This window comes from Trichomycterus rosablanca, chromosome 21, assembly GCF_030014385.1.
Source record: "Trichomycterus rosablanca isolate fTriRos1 chromosome 21, fTriRos1.hap1, whole genome shotgun sequence".
Taxonomy (NCBI): Eukaryota; Metazoa; Chordata; class Actinopteri; order Siluriformes; family Trichomycteridae; genus Trichomycterus; species Trichomycterus rosablanca.
The window spans coordinates 4,668,155-4,683,711 of NC_086008.1; the positions used below are offsets into that span (position 1 = coordinate 4,668,155).

The 15,557-nt window shown below is 41.3% G+C and overlaps 1 protein-coding gene across 1 annotated transcript in view; it reads left to right on the plus strand.

Annotated features, from left to right (window-relative positions):
• The first annotated feature begins 2,077 nt into the window (after positions 1-2,077).
• The window catches only part of pole (polymerase (DNA directed), epsilon), a 30,773-nt gene continuing 17,293 nt past the window's right edge, over positions 2,078-15,557 (plus strand). The window contains exons 1-26 of the mRNA XM_063018009.1: positions 2,078-2,217; positions 5,040-5,175; positions 5,442-5,522; positions 5,603-5,647; positions 6,213-6,305; positions 6,641-6,795; positions 7,494-7,638; positions 7,800-7,880; positions 8,549-8,656; positions 8,775-8,885; positions 9,015-9,100; positions 9,795-9,914; positions 10,002-10,134; positions 10,218-10,331; positions 10,446-10,658; positions 10,765-10,872; positions 10,973-11,101; positions 11,243-11,345; positions 11,754-11,900; positions 12,099-12,244; positions 12,380-12,528; positions 13,339-13,431; positions 13,515-13,659; positions 13,772-13,929; positions 14,372-14,567; positions 14,686-14,900. Coding sequence (XP_062874079.1) covers positions 2,153-2,217; positions 5,040-5,175; positions 5,442-5,522; positions 5,603-5,647; positions 6,213-6,305; positions 6,641-6,795; positions 7,494-7,638; positions 7,800-7,880; positions 8,549-8,656; positions 8,775-8,885; positions 9,015-9,100; positions 9,795-9,914; positions 10,002-10,134; positions 10,218-10,331; positions 10,446-10,658; positions 10,765-10,872; positions 10,973-11,101; positions 11,243-11,345; positions 11,754-11,900; positions 12,099-12,244; positions 12,380-12,528; positions 13,339-13,431; positions 13,515-13,659; positions 13,772-13,929; positions 14,372-14,567; positions 14,686-14,900 — 3,275 coding nt within the window. The 5' untranslated portion in view covers positions 2,078-2,152. The remainder of the gene's footprint in view (positions 2,218-5,039; positions 5,176-5,441; positions 5,523-5,602; positions 5,648-6,212; positions 6,306-6,640; positions 6,796-7,493; positions 7,639-7,799; positions 7,881-8,548; positions 8,657-8,774; positions 8,886-9,014; positions 9,101-9,794; positions 9,915-10,001; positions 10,135-10,217; positions 10,332-10,445; positions 10,659-10,764; positions 10,873-10,972; positions 11,102-11,242; positions 11,346-11,753; positions 11,901-12,098; positions 12,245-12,379; positions 12,529-13,338; positions 13,432-13,514; positions 13,660-13,771; positions 13,930-14,371; positions 14,568-14,685; positions 14,901-15,557) is intronic.

Genomic DNA, 15,557 nt, shown 5'->3' on the forward strand with positions numbered 1-15,557 from the left:
TGAAAGTAAAAGTAGCATGATTTATTATGGCTCTAATGTTTTATTATCATTTCTGTAACAAGACTCTTGATTAATCACCTCATTTTAGGTGAAAAGACTCTAGTGGCATTAATTAAGCTTAACTGAATGAGCTAAATTCAGTTATACCTATTAAATAAGATAAACATGTAACATTTAGTGCTGAGCAAATGCTAAACAATAACAGTATTAAGTATATTAATGACATCAAATTCATTATTTCTTTAAAACAAAGCAACATACAGCTGAAAATGCTGCTCAGTAGTGGAAATGAACAGAGCTCCACCCGGAGCTGTGCAGAGAAATGTCCCGCCCCCGTCACAGCGGTTCTCTATGGGAGTGTCGCTACTCTGTTCTCTCTACGGCTCTGGAATCGATTGCTCATCCTGCGTGTCCCGGATGTTTAGTCTGAATTTTTTAATCTGAATTTTGTGATCTGAATTTGACCTATCGAATTTGAGCAACCTGAATATATATTATTTGAATTTTATAAACTTGAATTTTTGATTTTGAATTTGTTAACATCAAAAAATGAAAGTGAAAATGAGTTATTGTAAAATGTGTGGGTTGAATTCTGAGGCAAAAAAGTTCAGTAATCAAAATTCAAAGGCTTAAAGTTCAGTAATCAAAATTCAAAGGCTTTTAAATTTCAAAATCTGATGAGACAGATTTACTTCCATAATCTGTTTACCCATCCGAGGTAAAGGAATGAAGTCGAGACTGCCGTGCCAACAATGCTGCTCCTGCCAGATGTGACGGACACCTGGCGTGTTTGCACCAAGAATGTCAAGAACTCACTACAGACTTCATCACAGGCTGGACTGAATAATAACTTCAATTATTTTTGCTAGTTATAACTTATAAAATCATTTTAATTTGTGTGTGTATGATATTGTGTAAATCCTATTTATTCAAATTATTCTCCAGGCCACCCAAGAAGGATGGAGGTCCCTGCTGAGTCTGGTTCCTCTCAAGGTTTCTTCCTGTAATTTTAAGGGAGTTTTTCCTTGCCACTGTCGCCCTCTGCTTGCTCGACAGGGGGTTTTGTTTTTGTATCTGTTGGTCCTGGATTCTGTAAAGTTGCTTTGAGACAATGTCTATTGTAAAAAGCGCTATATAAATAAACTTGACTCGACTTCTTATATAACGTTTACAGCTTGCTTGACCATGTACAGTGTCACCTTTGTTCCAGCAGTCGTCTAATTTACAGCAGTTTTAGTGGTTCCTAAATTATAGCTAGAAATAGAATGTAAATAATCTCTTACCTAAGAATACAGATTGAATTTTAACTTCCAAACTTGGCCAGTGACTACTGGTCCATATATTGGTGCATATTTATATGGACACAGAGAAGTCATCACCTATAGCAAATCTTAATTACTAACAGAAAGTCAAAAAGGCAATGTAAGGCAAAGTTAAATACATTACTGAACGTTTGACACTACCATAATCTAGATGAGATTCATGTTTTCGGTATATATTTAGAAAACACACAGTGAGATTATAAGGACCCTACATTTGTGAAAGTTTCTTTCCTAACAAAGAAGTACCACCACTCATCAAGTGTTATTTGGGACCTTTATATTATTACAATTGTTAATTTACCTGTATTACAAAGAAAGAAATTTTAACACTCATATCAGTGAGCTCAAGAGGTGATTTGAAACACAGCCAGAACTGAAAAGGAGAATAAAGTACCGTAGAGTTATACAGGCTTTTGATTGGTCAATAGATATAAAGGCGTGTCTTATAGCTCTATTCTGATTTCTGATTGGCTACCGTTGGAAAAAGGCGGAGTTATACAATGAGGCGTCGCTTGCTAAGCTAAAACGCGCCAAATTCTGACATTGGGGGAGAACAGCAATAATCAAGTGTTTTAATGTATCGCGTTTAATAATAGAATTTTTACTTTGTTTTGGCAGTTATTGCAATTTTAAATGCTACTTGATTAAGTGGGAACATTTAGTTGTAGTGTCTGTGAAAACAGAACAAAATTCGATGGAAAGACTGACGCTGTGCTTTATGGCACTAGTTATGCTAAGCTAGTTAACCAGAGAAACAGTCGTTACAGCGCATGCGCTTTGATCGAGTTTATAAATAAATATTTTGGCTAAACTTGAGATTTGCTGTTATAATGGTCTTACAAAACAGCGGAAGATATAAAGCGGAGCGGGGAGGAGGAGATCAGGATAACCAGCAGTAAGTTATACAGCTGTTTCATAACAAAACTTCATTACTGTAGTTTAGTGCCTATCTCTAACAGTGTCACAGTATTCCGCACAGTTAAGCTTACATTACATTTACTTTGACTTTTTTTGGCATTTAGCTTTTATCCAAAGCGACTTACATTAGTTACAGTATACAGTCTGAGCAATTGAAGGTTAAAGGCCTTGCTCAAGGGCCCAACAGCAGCAACCTGGCAGTGGTGGGGCTTGAACCAGTATCCTTCTGATTACTGGTCCAGTACCTTAACCACTAGGCTACGGCTTGTATTACATTACATTTACATTTTCGGCATTTAGCAGACGCTTTTATCCAAAGCGACTTACAGTTGTGACAGTATACAATCTAAGCAATTGAGGGTTAAGGGCCTTGCTCAAGGGCCCAACAGTGGCAACCTAGCAGTGGTGAGGCTTGAACCGGCAACCTTCTGATTACTGGACCAATACCTTAACCACTAGGCTACAACTGCCCTTCATCATGAAGCTTTATGATAATGAGATTTTTTTTCGAAGTGCAGTATTTATCATGTGTTGAGCTAAATAATTAAGTTTAATTTGCTTGGACCACTGTACAGTGCAGTGATAGCTCAGTGGTTAAGATACTGGTCTAGTAATCAGAAGGTTGCCGGTTCCAGCCCCATCACCGCCAAGCTGCCACTGTTGGGCCCCTGAGCAAGGCCCTTAACCCTCAATTGCTCAAATGGGTGGCACTGTGGCTAAGTGGGTAGCACTGTCGCCTCACAGCAAGAAGGTCCTGGGTTCGATCCCCAGGTGGGAAGGTCCGGGTCCTTTCTGTGTGGAGTTTGCATGTTCTCCCCGTGTCTGCGTGTGAGCTCCGGTTTCCTCCCACAGTCCAAAGACATGCAAGTGAGGTGAATTGGAGACACTAAATTGTCCATGACTGTGTTTGATATAAACTTGTGAACTGATGAATGTTGTGTAATGAGTAACTACCGTTCCTGTCATGAATGTAACCAAAGTGTAAAACATGACGTTAAAATCCTAATAAACAAACAATTGCTCAAATCGTGTTCGGTCATAATTGTAAGTCGCTTTGGATAAAAGCGTCTGCTAAATGATGTAAATGTACAGAATACTAAAACTTTACTAACTACTCTTGTTTCATTCTAAAAACGCACTAGATTCATCTAAACATTCTGTTAAATACTATTCCAGGTTAAACTTGGGTTTCTAAGTGCTTTGCCCTCACCTGGTTTCTTCTAATTAGCCACATTTAAATGTTTCAGATCTTTCAGTTTACTGTAATATGAGAGACAGACAACACATACAAATAGCTTATAAATGATCATTCCATCCTGTCGAAGATAAAGGTTTATTTTTAGGGCAGTGATAGCGAAGTGGTTAAGGTTTGGACTGGCGATTAGAGAAGTTTGGTGGTTCAAGCCTCATCGTTGCCAATTTGCCTATGTTGGGACCGTGAGCAAGGTCTTTAACCCACTATTGCTTGCACTGTATCCAGTCACAATTGTAAGTCGGCTGCTAAAAGTAACTGCCCACCTAAATCTAAATAACTCGTGTGCCACTCTTGGCAATAACCAATCAAACATTTGTGATGAGTCTTATAAGTCCCTGGTCTATATTTCACTGTTGATATAATGTTCATATTGTTAAATACAGAACACAGGTTTTCTGAAAAGTAGGGATGCATCAATACCATTTTTCCCAACCGAGTACAAGTACATGTATTTTTGATACCGATACCGATACCAATACCTATTTAGAATGATGGAGTTAATGAGTTAATGGAGTTAATGAGTTGGAGGTTAATAAATATTTTTGCAATGTTGGTGTTTTGTTGTTATGTTTTGTAGAGAACGATCAGGTCAGAAATACTGTAAAACGTGTGTGTGCTGATGTATTCTGATATAAACTATATTATCCCCGTCCCACCTGTTTACACTCCTCTCCTGCGTTTCCCCTCACACCGTATCCTGCGTTCTCATTGGCTGTTCGACATGTCACTCATTCCCAGTCGCACATCTCAGATCAGATATCTGACGTGCTAGAAAACTCGGATCGAGTTGTTGGATAGTTCACACTTAGCGATCGAGAGCCGAGTTTTGATCGCCGAGCGAACGCCGAGTCGCTCCCGAGCCGGCAAATCTAGCGCCGACCGGCCGCCGAGCGAAATTCAGGGCAAAAATCGTGTCGTGTGAACCGGGCATAACGCAGCAACGTGCACTAGGCACACGGTATCGGATGTTTAGTATCGGAGCCGATACCAGTATCGGTACTCATGCATCTCTACTGAAAAGTGTCACCTCTTGAGTCTTCAAAGTTATCTAGATGTTTATGGCAAATGCAAGACGATTCTAACTTGCCAATCTAATCACAGATTAGTTTGGACTGGACTGGACTCGAGGATCAAACAATATTACACTACCAGCTGTGCCACCAGACTGTCTACACATACTATATTTTTTCCATTCCATTTTAAAACCTGACTCTGTGCCCATTTGCATGGTCAGGCATTGATGTAGAACAAGAAGGTCCAATTCGTTCATGTGGCTTAAGGCTTTATTTGTTACAGTGAGATGTAAGTACCTCTGTCGCACGTCACTGCTAGACTGGAAGTGTTCCAACAATCAGAAATCTCCAGCCAATATCAGAACAAATAACGCATAAGAACTGGTCATTATTTAGTAACTGTGTAGAACTGTATAGAAGGGGTGCTTGATAATATGTGTGTATGAGATACTTCTGCTAGCCCAATCCAGTATTCAGTTTTGTTTTGTTTTACATAATATGCAATCATAATGTTTTTTTTTTATTACATAGGGATGATGCGTCTTCCATGTCTGCTGCCAAGCGCCTTGAGCGCAGTCAGTTCACTGATGATATGGATGCCCGCTATGGCTTCGAACGGATGAAAGAACCAGGAGAAAAAACTGGCTGGTTGATCAACATGCATCCAGTAAGTCCAGCGGTTAATGGTACAGGTTTCATGTTTTATTCGTAATGATAAATGTAAGTGTGCCGTTACAGACTTCTCTTCATGGTGCTCTACCTATGATGTTTACACAATAACTGCTCATAGTCATTAGTGTTAGATTTTACCTGTGTGCTGTGTCTGAAATGTACTACTACTATTTAATACTAAATTTGATGGATCAAATACTCGACTGAAATGGATGAAAATGTGTCATGACTAATCACATCTCTGAAATCTAATTTTTCCAGGCAGAGATTTTGGATGACGATAAAAGGATGATCAGTGCTGTGGATTACTATTTTATACAGGAGGATGGCAGTAGATTTAAGGTTATAAACAGCTTTAGAGAGCTTGTAATTGATATTTTAAAATGTTACTATGACCTGTAACACTGTTGCTTCTGTCGTAGGTTGCGTTGCCGTATAAACCATACTTCTATGTTGCCACTAAAAAGGTGAGACATGAGTTCTCAGTACTCAGTAATATGCAGCATGTGAATAGTGCAGGATGACCTTTATTGGGGGAAGTAAAAGCACATTGCAAGCCTGTTTCTTCTCTTTGTGATTAAATATGCTTTCCCATGTAATATATTGTAAATATAAATTGTTTTAAGTGGAAATTAACCTGGACATTTACTGACCCACGAGGGCTCCTAGACCCCATTAAAGTGCAGTTTGTAGCGAAAACCGTTTATGGTGTTATCGGCTAGCCGGGCGTTTGCATAGACGTGATTGGCTATGTCTGAGGTGGGGTGGCTAAAGCCCTGCAATAGATTGCCCCTCTGTTTCCCAGTGTAACTGGACCTGCTACAACCCTTGCTGTCAGTCTGTCAGATTGAGTCCCAACAGCAATTCTGTAGCCATAACGAACACTGGCCCCATCACACCTTCCTATTCTTTTAGAGGTCATTTGTATATTGCTATTTGCTGCAGTAGTAACATTGCAAATGTAAATATGAAATTGATATTCAGAAAACACTAAGTGGCATAACATAATCATTTTGTTTACTTTCTCTTTAGAACTGTGAAAGGGAAGTGATCTCCTTCTTGTCAAAGAAGTTCCAAGGGAAAATAGCAAAGCTAGACACTGTTCCCAAGGAAGATCTAGATTTGGTAGGTACACAGTTTTTCTTCTTCCACCCTCATGTAACTTCATTTCATTTTCTAATTTATTACTGTCATTACATAGTTTTGTATCCAGATTTACTGATTTGTGTCTGGTCAGTCGTGCACCATATTACACCACTGACCGGCCGGGTGTCTATACAGACACGGCTATTTCTGATTCGTCCGAAGCCCTGTGATGGATTGGCTGGCCGTCCGCCCGCCCAGTGTTTCCCGGTAGAACTGGACCAGCTGGATGAATTCTGACCAGGATAAAGAGCTTGATAATTGTGATATGTAATAAAATATTGTCTGCCCAGTAATATTATTATTCTCTTTTTCAGCCGAACCACCTGGTGGGGCTGAGGAGGAACTACATCAAGCTGTCCTTTAACACGGTGGACGATCTCATCAAAGTGAAGCGAGAGATCTCACCTGCTGTTAGAAAGAACAGGGAGAGAGAAAAATCCAACGATGCTTACACTAGCATGCTGTCCAGGTACTGTTTAGCACTTTAACACAGAGACATGGCAGTTATTGTGATGTAATGATTTATAAACTCTCTTTAAATCGTATTTCTTGTTCTTGCCAAGTAGAGATGAAGAAAATAATCATAACGTCACCATAAGTACTTATATTAGTATTTATGGGTTGCCACAGTGTGTCATTCTGGTTTGCATACATGATTTGTTTTTAGGCAAGACGGCCTTCCTGATGCCACACTCTTCTTTATTTATTATTATCTGGGCCTGGGATCGGCACTGAGAGCGCACCGACAGGTGCATCTCAGACATAGCCGATCGCGTCTCTGTAGAAGCCTGACTGGCCGATTGCACCACTGAGATTCAAACCCTGGATCACAGTGGTAGTGGGCTAGTGTAATTTACTGCTGCACTTCCTGAGGACCTAGAATCAGTAATATAACATGATATAATTCTTTTAATTAAACCATATGAATAATATATTAGGCAGTGGTGGCTCGGCAGTTAAGGTAGAAGCGTGAGGGGTTAAGCCCCACTACCACCACCAAGTTGCTATTGTGTGGCCCTCATGCGAGACTATTAACTCTTAGCTGTTTCATTCTAAATGCAAAACATTACAGCCTCAGGAGCTCTTGACTGTGTAGATGACATGGTGTTTAAAACGATTATTTAACATCGCCGATTGTTTACGTTTGTGTTTGTATGCATGGTGTAGTGCACTGGTAGGTGGAAGTGTAATGGCGGATGAAGAAGATGGCACAATGAAGAAAATGTCTGACCAGCTGGACAACGTTGTGGACATGAGGGAGTATGACGTGCCGTACCATGTTAGACTGTCGATTGACCTCAAGATCCATGTGGTAATATACACAGCCTTCAGAAGTAGTCCGTAGACTTGAAGCACTTAAGTTACAGTTATTGCTATGAACTTAATGCTCTGTCTGTATTGTCATGTAATGCTTTATTTCTGCACCAAAATGTACAAATCCTCCAAATGTTACCCTTTCTTGCTTGATTGCAGGCTCACTGGTATAATGTGCGGTACCGGGGGAGTGCTTACCCTCCTGAGATTGTGCGTAGGGATGACCTTGTAGAGAGACCTGTAAGTAACAATATATGGATTTTTTTGTTTAGTTTCTAATAAGACCACTAACTATCAACAGTATCGGATGATGGGAAAAGAAACAAAATGAGCGTTAAAAGTACACTTTCACTTTCATGTCAGGTGGGTGGTGCTGCAATCTAATTCCCACCACTGCAGAGATCTTGAACCTTTGTGTTTGAATCTCACCTGTGCTGTCGGCCAGCCATGCACCCACACCAGCACAATTGGCTGTGCCTGATGGAGAGTAAATGTTGATGCGAGAGTAAATTCGCATTTCTCATTGCTGCTGCAATTGCTGCCTCGGCTGGCTGGTCAAGGCCGTAGTATGTGAGTCTCTGTAAGACCTTGCCTCTAACAGGTGAAAAGAAGTGATTGGTGACTAGTATACAGCTCTCTCTGGTCAGTGAGGGGGTCTGTGGTGGGGAAGGAAGTTACAGCTTGGGAACTCAACCCAACTGGATTGGGTGGAAAAGGGGAAAGTTCAGAACCATATCAGGTCACCCTTAGTGCTGGTCCCAAACTTGGATAAATAGAAAGGTACATCAGGAAAGGCATCTGGCATAAAAACTGTGCCAAAAGAAGTATGGAATTACCTGCTGTGGCGACTCACCTTAGGGAAATGATGATGTTTGTGTCGACTCTACAGCCTTTCTTTCATTTTTCAGGATCCTGTAGTTTTGGCATTTGATATTGAGACGACTAAGCTTCCTCTGAAGTTCCCTGATGCCGAAATTGACCAGATCATGATGATCTCGTACATGATCGATGGGCAGGTCAGTGATGACAACTCTAGACAAATTCGATATAATGTGGCATAACGTGACCTGGTCAATATTAAAGATGGTTAAGTTTCTTCTTCTGTCTCGATTCCTTGTTTTTGTGCTTTGTTAGGGGTTTCTCATCACGAATCGAGAGATTGTTTCAGAGGACATTGAGGATTTTGAGTTCACCCCTAAGCCAGAATACGAAGGCCCTTTCACTGTGTTTAATGAACCTGACGAGGTTAGTGAGATCCCAGTCTGGTTTTCTGTTACTCTCGGCTGTACTAAAAATAGCGATGGTATCCGTTTTCCTCTGTCTCGCGTTTAGTCTCGTTGAGAATTTAATAATGGGCTTCTTGTCTATTTGCAGGCTGCTCTTATTCAGAGATGGTTCGAGCATATCCATGAGACCAAACCTAATATTTTTGTGACTTACAATGGTGACTTCTTTGACTGGTGAGCACAAGTATATGAAATCACAGCATTGCATTGTTAACTATAATTTCAGAAGTAGTAAAATACAAATAACAATTCAGAGCAGTCACTAAAATCCACTTTGACTTGCGTTGGTACAAAGACAAGTTGTTTATTTTTTCACCTTAGCATTGTCATATTGTTTTGTAAATACGGGAACATCTTTTCCAACTGCATGCACATCATTCAGACATCAAATGTAAGATAAATAAATATTTACATTTAATGAATATAAAACAGAAAACCATTTTTTTCAGATTTTCATTCCTGGATGGATGAAAGATGATTGTTTTTATGGTAGTGCAAAATAAAATCAATTAGAGGTGCTTTCTGCTAGGGCGGGATGACCGGACTATGTGGGTGGGGTGTTCAAACGCTGTGTAAGGACCCTAATTATCAGATAGAGAGGTGCCTGTGCGGAGTGCATGGGTGAAAAAGGGTTCCGCGCTGGTCGGAGGAGGCGTGAGCAGCAACATACCCACCTCGACTGCAATCATCGATCCCCCAGCAGCGGAAGACAAATTCATTACGCTAAATTGGGAGAAAAAGGGAGAAAATGCATAAATAAAATAGAAAAAAAACATAATAATAAGAGGTTGCTCTTTTAGCGAAGAAAAGGTGATCGAGACCTACCCCAAATCTTCAAACTCACTTGTAAATATCTTGTGTCCATCAGGCCGTTTGTGGAGACCCGTGCAGCGGTTCATGGTCTCAATATGTACCAGGAGATCGGCTTTCAGAAAGACGGCCAGGGAGAGTACAAAGCCAGCCAGTCTCTTCACATGGACTGTCTCAGGTATTTTAAACAGCTTCACTTTTCGTTCAGTGTCATCAGTTTGTGCAGCACTTAACCTGCCCGTCTTTTGTGCACACACTTTGTCAGGTGGGTAAAGAGAGACAGTTACCTGCCGGTCGGTAGCCATAACCTGAAGGCAGCAGCAAAGGCCAAGCTGAGTTATGATCCGGTTGAACTGGATCCAGAGGAAATGTGCCGCATGGCCACTGAAGAGCCACAGGTATAGACATCCACTCACAGTGTTTATCTTGAACTCATGTTGTTTCTTTTACACTGAACTCTACACTGAATTTCTTTCTCTAGACTTTGGCCACCTACTCGGTGTCTGATGCTGTGGCCACCTACTACCTCTACATGAAATACGTTCATCCCTTTATTTTTGCCCTGTGCACTATTATACCCATGGAGCCCGATGAGGTTTGTACTGAAATGATTCATATATATTCCATGTATGTGTATATATATGTGTATGTATGTATGTATGTGTGTATGTACTAATGTGTATATATTTTGATGCGTGTGTTCTCCTAGGTGTTGCGCAAAGGTTCAGGAACGCTGTGTGAGGCGTTGTTGATGGTGCAGGCTTTCCACGTCAACATCGTCTTCCCCAACAAGCAAGAACAGGTGTTTAATAAGCTAACAGATGACGGCCATGTTCTAGACTCTGAGACCTACGTGGGAGGCCACGTCGAGGCTCTGGAGTCCGGCGTATTCCGCAGCGACATACCATGTCGCTTCAAAATGGTAGACTGACTTCATTTTGTGCTTTTCTTTCTTTAAGTTAATTCTGAAACCACAGAAAAGCTGAGCCAACCCAACACATCATGTATGTAATGGTTTGTGTTGACAGAATCCTGCAGCATTTGACTTCCTGCTCCAGAGGGTAGAGAGAACCCTTCGGCATGCAATTGAAGAAGAGGAGAAAATTCCACTGGAACAAATTACTAACTTTAATGAGGTTAGTGCCATCAATTAAAACCATTAAGTCAATTGCTAATCATAAATCATGACAATAGAGCCACTCAGTATGCACACCCAGACAACTTGCTTTTCTTCAGGTTTGCGATGAGATCAAGAGGAAGCTGATTTCTTTGAAGGAGGTGCCGAACAGGATTGAGTGTCCACTTATTTACCATCTTGATGTTGGGGCCATGTACCCCAACATTATTCTCACCAACAGACTGCAGGTCAGTAGTGTTGCACAGCAGGTCCTTTATGTGGGTCTGTTTCTTTGTACTTCCTTTGAACCCTGATTTAACACTTAGCTGTTTGGTGTTTAATGAACGTGTCTTTAAGATATGCCTCCCCCTCTTTTTTTTTTTTTTTAGCCATCCGCCATGGTTGATGAGGCTACCTGTGCGGCGTGTGATTTTAATAAACCTGGTGCCACCTGCCAGAGGAAAATGGCCTGGCGGTGGAGAGGAGAGATCAGTAAGCGACAATCCATCACTAGTTTTAAAAATAGAATTAAACAAGTATGTGTACATGCCAAATTAATGTTTATTGTCATAGTAAATGATTAAGTTCAGTAAAACATGGATTTGCTGATCTAATATCAAATTTACTGGCATCACAAAGAAAAAAAATGTGCTGCAATGATTCAGTTTGGCATGTTGGTGTTATGGCGTGTTGAGATCGTTCCTTTAATTCTCCACAGTTAATGTAACTGATTGTGAAAACGTAATATTGGACGACTTGCAGACGATCGCAGGGCATTACCAGTCATTCCATTAACACATTCAGACTTTACTTCATGTGTTCATGTAATTAGGCTCTGAATTGCATTTGCTTGAGTGACATTCAATAAAAACTCAGTCTGACCTCTGTTCTTCCTGAAAGTGCCGGCCAGTCGCAGTGAGTTCCATCGTATACAGCAGCAGCTGGAGTCAGAGAAGTTCCCCCCTCTGTTTCCTAATGGGAGACCACGTGCCTTTCATGAGCTAAACAGGGAGGAGCAGGCCCGCCACGAGAAGAAACGTCTAGGAGGTGAAGAGCTTAACATGACGACTAATAAACACCTCACCACCATACCTACCCCTGTCATTATTAACTTATAACTTCATATTACTGCCACGGTTTTGGAATAGAAAGTCCAACAAGCTCAAGATCAGGTGTCCACATATTTTTGGCCTGGTATCCCGTTGGTAAGATCTTTTGGTGTTCTCTACTTCCCTTTTTCCCCAGACTACTGTAGAAAGGCCTATAAGAAGGTTCATTTGACAAGATTGGAGAAGAAAGTCACCACCATCTGTCAGAGAGAAAACTCCTTCTATGTCGACACGGTTCGAGCCTTCAGGGATCGCCGATATGAATTCAAAGGACTGCACAAGGTAAGTGGAGCTACCTAGTTACTATGTAGCTCAGTGATCTGCTTCAGACTTTAAAGAGACACTATTCAGTACACTCGTCTGTTAATTGTCAGCTAATGAGTCACTTTTTATTCTTATATTCTCTCTCATTGCTAGGTGTGGAAGAAGAAGCTGACTGCAGCTCAGGAGAAAGGCGATGCAGCTGAAGTGAAGCGCTGTAAAAACATGGAGATCCTGTATGAGTCTCTGCAGCTGGCTCACAAGTGCATCCTTAACTCTTTCTATGGATACGTCATGAGGAAAGGGTACGTACAGCATACAGAGGATAGAACAACTGCTTTGTTACAGTATTCCTGTTCTTTAGAAAGAAAGCTCAGTTAGGCAACACTGGCCATAACGTTTATAGACTGATACTGGAGCTGTCCACCTTTTTGAACACGCTCTGTTTGTTTACTGTAAATCTTTCTGCACACTATATGTTATGAAATGACTGTAAGCTGGTGTATTTTTTTTTATTTATTTATCTACAGTATTGGTCCCCCCCAATACTGATAATATACTGATGATTTAGTCGTACAAATAAGAATTGTTTCTTATTAATAGGGGCGGCACGGTGGCTCAGTGGGTAGCACTGTCGCCTCACAGCAAGAAGGTCCTGAGTTCGATCCCCAGGTGGGGCGGTCCGGGTCTTTTCTGTGTGGATTTTGCATGTTCTCCCCGTGTCTGCGTGGGTTTCTTCCAGGTGCTCCGGTTTCCTCCCACAGTCGAAAGACGTGCAAGTGAGGTGAATTGGAAATACAAAATTGTCCAAGACTGTGTTTGATATAACCTTGTGAACTGATGAACCTTGTGTAACCAGTGTCATGAATCCTAATAAAAGAAACATCTTATTAATAGTTGCTTAAAAATATCTGAAATTGCAATGGTTACTGTAGTTTCTTGTTAATAGAAAATTGTTTAATTTTCATCATTCTGAACCAAAAAAAAAGAGGAGAAAATGGGTAGACTTACTGAAATGTTTGTCTTTAATATACAGTCATGGGGTCTGACAGTGGATTACTGACTTTGTTAGCTGTTGCATCACTAAAACCAACGTTTTGTTTGCACATGTACAGAGCACGATGGTACTCCATGGAGATGGCGGGTATCGTGTGTCACACAGGGGCCAACATCATCACACAGGCTAGAGAACTGATTGAGCAGATTGGGTGAGAAGTTTTGTCTGATAAATAAAGCTTTACACAAATACTTGTCCGAATTTTAGATTTAATTAAATGTGTGTGGCATACAGGAGACCTTTAGAACTGGACACGGATGGTATTTGGTGTGTCCTTCCTAACTCCTTCCCTGAGAACTTTGTCATCAAGTCCAGCAATGAGAAGAAACCCAAAGTGACTATTAGTTACCCTGGTGCCATGCTCAACATTATGGTCAAGGTCAGCTAACTCCCTTCTTTGTCCAAAATAATAAATCGCGGCACATAGTGTCAAAATGTTTTGGAAGCTCTTCATACAGCCCACTATTATATATTTGTTTTTTTGTATACAGGAAGGTTTTACTAATCATCAGTACCAGGAGCTTGTGGACCCGGCCTCTCTGGCGTATGAAACGAGATCAGAGAACAGCATTTTCTTTGAGGTGGATGGGCCGTACCTGGCTATGATCCTGCCAGCCTCCAAAGAGGAGGGCAAGAAGCTAAAGAAGAGGTAAGAATACTGTTGTGACATTTGGACCATGTCCACACTAACATGAGGTCACTCTGCAGTGCACTTAGAACAGAACGCTTAGTTTATCTGTTCATTAAACAAGTGCATGTGACTTGTGGTATTAAATAATGCTAACCAACCAAACAATGCCACCCCCATGTCCCCCCACAAACACCCTCATGCCCCCCCACAAACACCCTCATGCCCCAACATCACCGCCAGTAAAACATAGGGACATCAGTAGGAATGGTAGCATAAAGCGTGCTTTAGGTACATAGCATTTGCTATGTGAATTTTGTACATTTTGAGTGAATGTAAAATTGTCTTCATCTATCCATTCCCTAGCTATTTTAAATTTCACCTTCAGTTACAAGGCTGTGCTCTCTTAAGGAGGTGAATCCAAGTGGTTTGCGTAATCAGTGGGCTGTTTGCATATTGACAGGTATGCTGTATTCAATGAGGACGGCTCTCTGGCCGAGTTAAAGGGGTTTGAGATAAAGCGAAGAGGAGAACTACAGCTCATCAAGATCTTTCAGTCCTCCGTGTTCGAGGCTTTCCTTAAGGGCACCACTCTTGAGGAGGTCTACGCCTCCGTCGCCAAAGTGGCTGACTACTGGCTGGACGTACTCTACAGCAAGGTACTGTTGGATGTGAAGGAGTGGTTCAGACAGGACAATTTATTATATGTCATATGTATATTTATTCCTGTCGTTTTTAATTAATCTAACTATTTGCTCGGTTTCTCTCTCCCCTCAGGCAGCGAACATGCCAGATGCCGAGTTGTTTGAGCTGATTTCAGAGAATCGCTCCATGTCTCGGAAGCTAGAGGACTACGGCGAGCAAAAGTCCACGTCCATTAGTACCGCTAAACGTCTGGCTGAGTTCCTGGGAGATCAGATGGTTAAGGATGCAGGGCTCAGCTGCCGTTACGTCATCTCTCGCAAACCTGAGGGCTCTCCTGTTACCGAGAGGTGATACGAGACACAAATAATTCCTTCGAAAACATTTTAGATGTACAGCGTTTAACCAGAGCTTTAGGGATGCATCATATCACTATAATCACAAAAAATTGCTTTATATTGAAGTCACAATGATGCCAAGGTCTTATCTTAAATTGTCATTTGCTTCCTGTAAAAAATTTAAATTATGTGCAAACGCATCACTGCAAAGTGCAGAACTACTGACTTGGCTGAGCATCTGCACAACCACAATTAGCCTGTTTGAGGGAGGAAAGGTGTGATAGAGTGTCTTCCAGCTGTGATATGCGATCTTTAGAACAGGTCATGGTACCTGCCCGGGGAAGGGTATGGTGGGGTGTTGTGACATAGAGCTTCACATGGCAGTTTGTACGTGATGCGGCTGTGTGGGAACCCAACACTGGCAGGTGATAAGAAGCTGCCACGGATTGGACACGTGTCGGAGGGGCGTGTGGTGATCTGTCTCTCTCTGATCAGATTAACGGGTGCAAGCGGCAGCGGATTCACAACTGGTAACTGAAAATAACTAGATCGGGGGGTCCAGAAAAAACGATATTGTTATCTCAGGTTTATAATTGCAAATCCTACATTTTAGGTAGAATGTTACGTTAATTCAAACTTCATTTCAAGTATTGGCTGCACGGTGGCTAA